Here is an 11,130-nt window from a genome sequence, read left to right on the forward strand (position 1 = left end):
CTGAATGTGCAATCTGTGCGACTGCTGGTGGACAGATTAAATTATTTCAGCTAGCATTCCAACAACACTACCATAGAAAGACAGAACAGTCACCACACTGCCCCAGGCTGAGTGTTCTGGTCCACCCATACAAATCAGATCTCAACAAACTACAACCACCTTTGCTTTTGAAATTATGGTATACAATTGAAATTAAGAAGTCACAACCTAACATGACACAATTCCATAGACTAACATGTTTCCCAAAAGCAGCAAGCAGTCACTCCTAGAATTCACAATGGCAATGAATCCAACACTAAAAATAAATTTCAGGACCACCAAAAGAAAAGTGGTGACAGGTTTGGAAGGAAGTTAGTGAGCGGGAAAAAAGTATTACATCCTCTTTCCCAGAAAAGTAACTGAAGAGTTAGAACCAGACAAACACGAGTAAAAAGCCTTGTCACATTGTCAAGGTGACACTGTTGATGTGTAATGGCAGCTAGTACAGACTGACACTTCTCACTGACTACTTTTGCCTGGATCAGAAGGAACACTGAGGTGTTACTCCTAGATTTTCAAGTTACATGTGATTTCAAGTAATGGTTGTGCTGAACACAGGTACAGGTTGACTGATTTGATACTCTACATGGGACAGAACCATCAACCTTCCCCCTGCAAGCTGCTATTCTGGAAAGGCTGGGAAATAAGTCACAATTTTGAGGTTGTATTCACCTCTAACCACTACACAAAGACTGATATGAGGTGTATTTTGACAAGATACTGGATTTTTTCTTTATCCATGGCCAGGCGCCAGACAAAAAGGTTGCCAGCCTCATCCAGGCAGGCCAGTTGGTTGGAGTTGAGATGAGCAAAAGCCAGGTCTGCCACACCGCCTGTGAATCCTTTCAGCAAGGTCCGCTCAGCAGTGCTGACGCTCAACACCCGCACCATAGCGGAGCCATTAGTGGCAGCTGCAGAAAAGAGAGAGGGAGAAGTCACCATTTATCCGTGTGGTTTCCCAACAGGATCCCTTTGCTTCCAGGCATCAGCACTTCCAGCACCCATCAGCTGTCACTGACAGCACACTGAAAACCCACATCAACAGGTACCATGTTAACAAGCCTTTTCAGGATCCAAGGTACACACACAAATGTCCACTGCACTTTTCAGCTTTGGTGCAGAAGACTGGAACAGCAGCATCCAGAAGTACTTCATCTACCCTGCAAGGGCAGTTTAATTCCCCATATCTTCTACAATTTCTTGAGCACCTCAGATTCTAAGTTGCTCTACTTAAAAAGTCAATACAAGTTGACTTCTTGTGATTCTCAGGATTATTCTCATCAAAGATGCCTTCATTAAATGCAAGGCCTAAATCTTTATCCTGAGCTCATGACAAAGCTACCAAACCTCCAAGACTGACCTCCAGTAACAGTGAATCAATTTTAACTGCAATTTCATTTTCAGTAACTGGAGCAAAGGAATCCCTGAGAGGCAGGTAGCTCAAATACATCTCCTGTAAGGGGAATTTAAAAAGCATAAAAAGTCACCTGGCAAAGAGCACTACTTTTTGGCTTATGTGACTGAAATGAACATGTTTTAGAGCATGCACACACCAAGCAAAGTTTCCAACTTCCTCATTACAGACAAACATGGCTACAATGCAGGCAGTCTTATGAAGACCATATTGTTTCCGCTTCTTGATGCCCAAGCCAGCCCTAGCAGACCACTCAGCCCTCTGTAGTGTTACTGCACCCAAGCTTTGATACGTTAAAAAAAGGGTGAGATGCCCTAAGGCTCCTCTAAAATAACCTCAGTTAGGAAAAAACACAGAAGCAGAGTAGTGGATTTCATAAAAGGCCAAACAAACCGATTGGTGCCAGAACTAAGAAGAAGGGGAGAGCTGATGGAGCCCTCCACACTGTATGGTTATATAAAAGCAGAGACGTTGCAGAGAGCAAAGCGTTCATTTGTTTCAGGTATGTTGTGAAACAATCTTCCCCTGCGTTGTTCTGCTTTTCCCTTCCTACTGCAGAACACACTGCATTTGCATTGCTCTTTGGCTCCTCTAAATTTAGCTTTAAACTCAACTCTAAATTTATGCAGGCAAATCCATCCCAAACTGCTCAAATTACCACAGAGCTGTTTCTCAGCTTAGCTACAGAGAAGCTCGTTTACTGCATAAGTATTTAATTAGAGGAGTAATCTGAACATCAGCTTACTATCCAATGAAACTGATACAATCCTTTACCTTTTCCTCCATCCCAACTGAGTCCTTCTCTTTCTTTTATTTCACACATCAGAAAAGCTTTCCTTCTCCATGGAAACTCTCCTACAGCATCAACTTTTCCCTCCCTTGTAGCTCAGCCCCACTTATATTCATATTACAACAGCACCCTGATATTGGTATTTCAAGAGTGTTTAAATTATTGCCAGTTACCTTTTTCTGATGTAAACTTTGCCTCTTTTAGAAATACACAGAGCAAAAGAATACAAATCACATCCAAGACAAGAAGGTATCTCACCTCTAATGGCATAAGCCAGGTAAGAGTTTGAAACAGCTATCAGATTGCCATAATAGTATTTCTGCTCCCAGTCATATCTAGCAACAGGCTGAATTTTCACCTGCTCAAGAGAAAGAAAATAAAGCATGAGAAGTGTCTCAAATTAACATTTTCCTGGAACAAACTTGCAAAATACATTATTTCCTCCAGGGAAGATCTGTAATGCTTAATAGGAACTGTTAGCAGCTGGTAGGAAGAATTGCATATTGAATACCAGGTAGCAGAGCCCTGAACATTAAAAGTTCTGGAGGCTGATGAATATTTTCTTCTATTGCAAGAAAGAATGAAACTCACTGAATTTATCATTCTGCAGAGCAACACTTGACCCTGCAAGTACAGCAAAGCAGCCTTTACCTCTTTATTAGCACTGTGTCTGGATGCCCAGTTCTTGGAAACTTTTTTGAAATACAGAAATATATTTGCTGCATGGGCACTTGCTTTTTTGGTTTCAATACTGCTTTCCAAGAAACTGAGAGTCCTGTTTTTATTTTATAAGCATTGTCTCTGCAAGCAAAGAATTAAATACTGTGGACGTTATGGCAGCAATCCTTCCCTTTCATTTTTCTCTTCAGTATCATCTATGAAAAACATTGATAACATGGTACAGTATTTATTTACAAGCTCTGAGATCCCTTAATTCATCGCACATCAAAGAACAAAATTATATAATATGGAAAAGCACCGAGAGGATCAAGACCACAGTTCTCTCTCCCAACTACTAGCACTGGTTCTGAGCACGTCTTAGCACTCTGGTACAGCACCAGTTCTAGTCTCAGCATTTGGGTTCTTCTGCAGCCCTGATGTGCTGGGGGGAGCTCTCAGCAGGACCAAGGCCAGCAAACTATCAAAAGCAACCCTCCCGCCGTAGTGAAGACCTTCCAGTGAAGAAACTATCAGAAGGAAAACCTTGTTTGTGAAGGAAGGGCACTTTCCTAAGAACCTACAGCTTAGATCATGAACTTATTCCTGAGAATTAGAAGATAACTTGGCCAGACTCTGGAATAAGAGTAACAAACAGTTACAAAAGACCTTTCTCCCTTTGTTAAGCTTTTTGACAAACTTCCATGCAATTACAAACTCACACAACACAGAAAAGCAGATATCCATTTCTGTTTAATGTGTTCAAGCATGAGCTGATGTGACTAAAAGTAAGAGACAAAACTATGCTTTCTCTTGTTCCTTACCTTGTTACTCCCTCTGGCCTTACTGGTGATGCTGGAATCACTGCTGGCCACTATCTCCACATCTTTTGCTGATATCACTATGCAAGTGGAGCTGTCATCACCAGAAAGGCAGCTTTTAAGAAAAACAAAGGGGAAAAAAAAAATAAATCAGACAGGACTCATAGGAAGAGAGGTCAGATATTTGCTGTTCACGAATATCTGTGCATCTAGGATGTGTGAATTGAACAACTGAGAAGAGAAACTACTTTCAGTTAAGAGTCTCCCTTCCCCACATGCCACAGGTTTGAGGGCGTCAAACACCTGGTTTGTTCAGCTTAAAAACCTCCAGCCTATTTGACCTGAGCACAGACTTATATTTGGTTAAAGTAGCCTTGACTACTTACTACTCAGCATTGGAAAGTACAAAGAGACCAAGGCCAACCAGTTGAACCTCATCAACACCAGCATGTGCTGGTTGTGGTTCTCAGGGCATCCCTTCTCAAAACTATGACCAGAGAACCCCCAAATATGCTACTGAAAAAGCTCTGATGTTAAAAGTCAGTGTATGAAGGTAAGTGTTACACTAATTAGACTGATGTGGATTTGTATTAATACTCCCATGACAAATCCAAAGTATTCTATATGCATATGTTCTCTTGCATACAAGCAGTAAAAGCACACGTACTGTCCAATACACACTGATGCACGACTCAGCAGAGAGTCGGGCAGAAATCCAGCTCAGAACCATTTGTCCTGCTTTAAGTTACAGAGAGAAATACTTCTGCAAGCACAAGGTGGACCGTACTGTGAACTAGTGTAAGTTACCCCTCAGGCAACCTGGGTCCCAGAAGGAGTGCAGCTGGAGGTCTCCATAAGAACACTAAGCTTCACTCAGAGCCCTGCTAATTTACCTCCATTCCAACTTGCAATGTCCGCCACGTGGCCAGTCCTGCTCCCTTCCTCTCTAAACAGTTCTGCTGATATTCTTGAGTTCCTGAGCAGAAAGGATGGCCAGCTCCGTGCATCAGCCTCACAAAACCTACAAAAGCTCTGATCAACAGCATGGACTCCAAACTGTCACCTCAACTCAATGTAAAACTCACTGTCAGATTCCTCGCACGTTTGTCCAGGCTCACCAGAATTAATTTTTAATCATTTTCTACTCACTCTCATCCTTTCTTTGACAAAACTTACATGACTTGCTTCTCCTGCAGGGCTCCCAGAGAGATGCTGCGATGGACTGGCTTAGCCAAAGAAGGTCCATCTCCGGCCACGATGGGATCAGGCACCAGCAGTCCATTCAGGTCTCCGTTATACGAATTGGACGGTCTCTGGTTCTCATTCACTGAACCTAAGAGGGAAAAAAGACCAACTGTGCACAATATGCATTTAAAAGAAATAGCATTGTGTTAAATACACTGCCTCCAGATAGTTTGTGTCAGGTTCTACTGGTCTATCAGGTAGAATATGCTGAATTGGCTGGGAAAAGTGCTCTTCTCCAAAAAGGATGTCTAAGAGACCTTCCATATAAGAAACTGATCTCCAAATAAACAAGTGAAGTCATAGCTCTTTTATCACACAAGCAATCCCAGCAGACCAGAAAAACACCAAAGAACAGGTACCAGGAACTTAACAGATTCAAGGAGCAAATACTCTTAGATCAGAAAGACTAAGTTGTTAATTCAGATTTACTGAACCAGGTGCCAGACCAAAGAGTTTTTGAAAAGTCGTTCCTAGCCTTCATGCCTGCAGAGAGATCTCCGAAGTCCAGCAACACAGTGGCTGGTTCCACCATTTGGGGTTGGCTGGATATAATACAACTGTTACTTTCCAAAACCAGCTTCTTACTGAGACTTGATCTCAAAGTACTGGTGTTCAGATAACTTCGCTACGAAACTGCAGCTGTGCCTATAGGATTCCCATACTTTTCCCTTGGTCAACCAGCAACACAGAAGTTTACAACACTCGAGTTCTGCGTAAAGCCACCATTTGTTCAGAGTTTCAGCTGTGCTTTGAAGAGTGCAAGTGCCCTGCCTTCAGATACCTGGGCTAGCACAAGCTGCCTGGTGGCCTCTGTGTCTTCTGAAGGCTTTTAGAAGGGGACAGATGAAACAGGGGGTGAAGGAGATCCATCCTTTTATTTCACCAGCAAGGTGAATAGTTGACGACCCCCACTGGAGAGCAAGCCCCATCCATCTGCACTCACACATCACTACACTGAAGTCAAAGCCTCCTCTCACAGCAAAATCCTCGCCTGAAATTTTCTCTGGGTTTGAAAACTGAAATTTCGTATACTGTTGCCAGGTAACAACTGCTGCTGAGCTCCTGCAAAATGGCTGCTCCCAGCACCAGAAGCTCCACAGTTACTGGCATACGTAACAAACTTAAACATAACCGTGGGCAAGAGGTACGTCCTTTGAAAGCAAGACAAGCTTTCAGTCACCAAACAGGCTTTAACATATCAGGACGAGTGCTGCTGCCTACAGAAATAACTGTAACTATTTCATATTTGCCAGAAGAATATTTGAAACTTGCCTATGAACAAAGTTATTAAATCAGCAAGGACACCATGAGCACACAGAGGCTGTGCAGTGACAGGGTATCCCAACGCAGAGTGTTTGGGTGCTCTCCTCAGCTGACCCTCACCATGTGAAGAAAACGGCAGTGACGCTTACATAGCACGAGGAAACTTCAGGCCAGGGAATGAGACCCTGTAACCACCTCACACACCTGTGCCATCCTCGCTGTTGCAAGATAAGTTGTGCCCCTTATTCCTACATCATATGGTGGGTGCTTGTCCAGTTGTAGCAACTTCCATCGACTGCAATTTATCCTTTGCAACCAAAAGCAGGAAAATATCCACTACAGAAAGAGCATCCAGGCTGCCAGAGAAAGATGATACTTTGCTCTATTTGCAGCAACAGAATGGCGCACAAAAGTATCTCTGCTCTTTTATGGACAGCAGGACTGTGATGTTTGTTCCATGGGAAAGGGAAGGAAGAAACACTCCACAGAGGCTGATAGGCACAACAACAGTGCACTTAAGCTCAGGAATGGACTGAGCCCTTCACTGTCTTAATGGGAGCCAGACAAGCACAGGTGCTGCCTGCACACAGTCCCAAAGGCATAAAAGAAGGGAAAAGGCTCAGCATTTAGTAGGTACAGGAACAAAACTAAAGTGTTAACCTAGACTAGTAGATTTACACCTTCAAAGTGAAGGAAGTGCAGCTGTTTTCATTAACTTTTTAAAGAGCAGGAAAGCTGGAGCAATCAGAACCAAGACACTGAACTTTTTCTGCTTCCCCCCTGCATCACAGACACTACTTTGTTATAAACGGTGACTTCCCTGACAAACGCCACACGAGTAGGGTGAGCCCATGTAACACCTGGTTATCAGCAGAGATTGCAGCATGGATTGAAGCATCTGGCACTGGCAGCTTGTCTGCGTGTCCCAGCGGGGAGGTCCATGGTCTGGTCATGCAGCTCCTCTGTGCTGAGGGCACGGTGTCAAAAAAGGGCAAGGGCAACTGAAGCAACGGGTGATGTTTGCCAAAACGGGGAGAAAACCGTGTCAAGAGAGACTGAGGGGCTGGATTGCATTTTCATAGTCACCAGAACCAGAAGAACTAAAAAAGTGCTGTAACAGTTGTAAACTCTGTAGTATTTCTTGTCACCTGCCTGGAGAGCATGCAGAGTAACAAACTGCTGCTCAAACCTACATGCATCTACTACTGTAAAAACTTCTTTGTGGCAGTAACCTTGGAAAGCAGCTACACTGGTCCCTGCTGGGTATTAGAATCTGAAAGTGAAACCCAGGGCATAACAGAAACCAGAGCTAGAGAGGACCCTGGCCACAGCAACATTATGCCAGACAAGGCTGGCCCTACACATGGCAATTCATGAGGCTGTTTCTATTCTCATTCAGAAGCCTTGAAGCATCCCCCAGTTTCCCTTTCCTTTGACTTCCTAACAGGATTTTCAGAGGCTTTCAGTTAACAAACAACTACTCTTGTTCTTCATTTTGTTATGTCCAGTTCTTTGTTCTTCTTTCAAGTCTATTTGTCACTACCCAGGCAGTGATTTCTGCTGAGAACAATCACAGGTTCCTCACTGCATAATTCACTGTGCATTTGCTCCTTTTCCTCTCAACTGCCTTTTGTGCACTGGAGTTGACATTGAAGGTATAAAGAGAACGCATACGAAAGAAGAAGAATTAAAAGAAATAAGTCATACTCAGTAAATAATTCCTTTGCTTCATCCAGCGATAGAAGCTGCTTCAGGGGAAAGTGAAGTCACCTTGAGAGAAACATCTCCAACCACGGCAGATCCTTTCATTTCAGCAATTGCTTGTGAAACAAGTGTTCCCCATCCCTGCACTGAGTTTTCCTTTCAGTCTTTCAAGTACAGAGCACTGTGCTCTGAAGGAAAAACATATTTTCTTACAAGAATTATAATCCATGAACACCCAAGTGCTCCAGAAATAAGAGAAACTGCTTCACATAGGGAGAAGTTTCTCTATGGGCAGTAAAACTAAGGAAGCTCCTGCAGGTTTGTTCTATCACCTCGTGTCTCTCCACACCTCCCACAACAATCCTGCGTCCAACCGCTCAACCTTTTGGCCAAGCAAAAGGCAGCACACGTGGTAGTTGCTTTGGAGGTGGCACATTGGTACTGACACTCAGGACACTTGGAAGCTACGTTACTCCTACCTTCGCCTCCAAAACAGCACGAGCATAAATTCTACACAGAGGCTAGGGAGTTTTTTTTACAAAGTATTTGTGGTCTCAGTCTTCTCCAGGTCATTTTCTCATCAGGCTTGAACAGGGCACTGATCAGAGAGGCCAGATAGCCCCGTTCAGAGCCCAGCAAGACACTCTAGGAAAAACTCAAAGTATTCTCAAAAGAGGGGACAAATCTGTGTGTGGGAGGACAGTGCAGTTCGGTTCCCAGCAGCGATACCTCTCAGATAAAACGAGCGCCGAATCCCGCAGCACAGGGAGCTCCGGGTCCCAGCAGGATGATCCTCTCCCACATGCGATGCTCCGGCTGGGCCGCCGGCTCCTCTCCCCCCGCGGCTGCTCCACAGCCCCCGCTGCCGCCCGGGGCTCCCTGGGAGCGGCAGCGCCGAGCGGGACCCCCGGCCCGGGCGGGACGGAGCAGGCGGAGGGAGATGCCACCGGTGCCCCAAGCGGGGAACGGGTCCGGCGTGCAGCCGCCTGACAGACGGCGGGGCCGCGGCAACCGGCTGAGGAGGGTCCCGCAGCCCCGTCCCGGGACAGGGCAGCGCGGTCCCGGCCCTGTGCGGCGGCCCCGCCCCATCAGGCCCGCGGCCTCCGGCGCACCCCCGGTCCCGGCCCCTCACCTCCCGGCCGGTCCAGCTTGAGGATGTCCCGCAGGTGCTGGGTCGCGTCCTCGATGTCGATGCTGGAGGAGGAGGCCATGGGGCCCGGCCCGCTTCCCGCCGCCCGCACTACCGCCAGCGCGCTGCCCCGGCCCCGCCGCCCACGCTTCCGCCTCCGGTCCGGGCTTGGTGCGCCGGGCGGAAACCGCCGCCGGGTTGGCGCGTTCCGGGCGCGGCGGGGGCGGAGCCAGCCCGGCCCTGGGCGGGGCGGCATCGGCGGCGGATCCCACCCGGCGGCCCCGAGCGGCGGGAGCTGCCCGGGGGCTCCCGCACCGCCCCCTTCCTTCCTCCTGCCTTCCCGTGGGGCCGGCGGCTGGCGGAGAAGGGCGGCTGCCGCGGGCCTCAGGAGTCACACCGGCCCCTCAGGCGCCGTGTCAGCGCCCCGGTCCCATTCCCACGGGCTGCGTGCAGCGCCATGTGCGATACCCAACGTCTCACACATAAAGGGTGAAGACAGGTTGTTTAGGGGGGAACATAACCCCAAACTGCTGCCCTCGCCCGCTGACCGGCGGCACATTTGGCCTCTCTCCCCACAGGCCTCTGGCTCACGAGGTGACTATGGGGGCTCAGGCTCAGTGCAGTAAACGTGGGCGTGAAACACAAGAGACAGCAAATCCGTTTGCATATATCAGGCCCCAAAAGTGACCTGCGGGTGTCCAAAAATATTAAGCAATACTGATTTGGAAACACTGGTGATTGTCTTTTCCAGGTAAGGAATAAGAAGTGAACACATAGAGAAAGGCAGGAGAAAGAGCCGCAGAAGGATCTGCAAGAGCAATTTTGGAAGATAACTGCTTTGAACCTTTAGTGGCCTAAGAGAATCTCATTTTGTTTAGTTTTTAAACTAACACCTGCCATGTGTATCATTCCTCGATCCTGACTTTCAGGCAAGCTCTCTCTTGGCTCATTGAGCAAGGACGACCCTGATTTCAGAGCAGATCCTTCTGCAGGGCAAGGTTCATAAGCCTGACCTATTCTTAGATCCTCCCTTCTCTGCCAGGCTTCATTTAGATCTTGAGCTAAAACATGAGGATCCTTGCCTGGCAGTGACTGTACAAAACGCCTCCAGCGCAAAGAGCTCGTCTCTTCCAGAGAATAATTTTGAGTGTGACTTTCATAGCATAGAAGCAGCGACAGGAGAACAGTCCTGCGTTTGAAACACGGAATAATACATGAGGCTGGTGAGGGGTCTGGAGCACAAGTCTGATTAGCAGCTGAAGGACCTGGGGCTGTTCAGCCTGGAGAAAAGGAGGCTGAGGGGAGACCTTATCTGTGTCTATGACTACCTGAAAGGAGGTTGTAGCATGGAGGGTGTTGGTCTCTTCTCCCAAGTAGCAAGTGACAGGACAAAAGCAAATGGCCTCAAGTTGTGCCAGGAATAGTTCAGATGGGATATTAGGAAAAATTTCACCCCAGAAAGGGTTGTCGGGCACTGGAACAGGCTGCCCAGGGCAGTGGTGGAGGCACCATCCCTGGAGGGGTTTAAAAGATTATGAGGTTCTTAGGGACATGGTTTAGTGTGACATTTAGGTTATGGTTGGACTTGATGATTTTAAGGATCCTATGCTGCCATGCCAAACAGGAAGGCCCTAACAAAGGCCAAAGGCAGCAGATTTGAGAAATTACCAGCTTGAGCACACCCAGCCCAGGCCTTCCTCACAAGTCTAAAAAAGGGAAATGCTAAATTCATACACTTTGAAAGCAAGGTCAATGAGACATGCTAAGCCCTTGAAAACCTGGACATAATGACTTAGGTCTGAAGGTAAAGCAAATGTGATTCTGCTCCTGTGCCATCTCATATGCTGGAAAAATTAATCTAATAAATCCCTTCACTGATGGAACATTGCCACCTCCAGGGTGGCAGACACATGACACCCATGTCGTAAAAACCTGCATGGCAAACGCAGAACTAGCCAAATTATAACAAAGGGACACTAGAAAGAGGACACAGACCTGGATACAAACTCCAGGAGGGCAGCGCTGGATCGACATCCTATGTGCCTGCCTAGGAAGAAAATGCAACACC

At 46.8% G+C, this 11,130-nt stretch overlaps 1 protein-coding gene across 1 annotated transcript in view; it reads right to left on the reverse strand.

Moving 5' to 3' along the window:
- The window catches only part of EDC4 (enhancer of mRNA decapping 4), a 35,701-nt gene extending 26,503 nt beyond the window's left edge, over positions 1-9,198 (reverse strand). The window contains exons 1-5 of the mRNA XM_082062438.1: positions 9,066-9,198; positions 4,898-5,054; positions 3,725-3,836; positions 2,502-2,601; positions 761-950 (exon numbers count right to left, since the gene is read on the reverse strand). Coding sequence (XP_081918564.1) covers positions 761-950; positions 2,502-2,601; positions 3,725-3,836; positions 4,898-5,054; positions 9,066-9,144 — 638 coding nt within the window. The 5' untranslated portion in view covers positions 9,145-9,198. The remainder of the gene's footprint in view (positions 1-760; positions 951-2,501; positions 2,602-3,724; positions 3,837-4,897; positions 5,055-9,065) is intronic.
- Between the last annotated feature and the right edge of the window lie 1,932 nt (positions 9,199-11,130).

Source organism: Streptopelia decaocto (genome assembly GCF_964273445.1).
Source record: "Streptopelia decaocto genome assembly, chromosome: 11".
NCBI classification, from domain to species: domain Eukaryota; kingdom Metazoa; phylum Chordata; class Aves; order Columbiformes; family Columbidae; genus Streptopelia; species Streptopelia decaocto.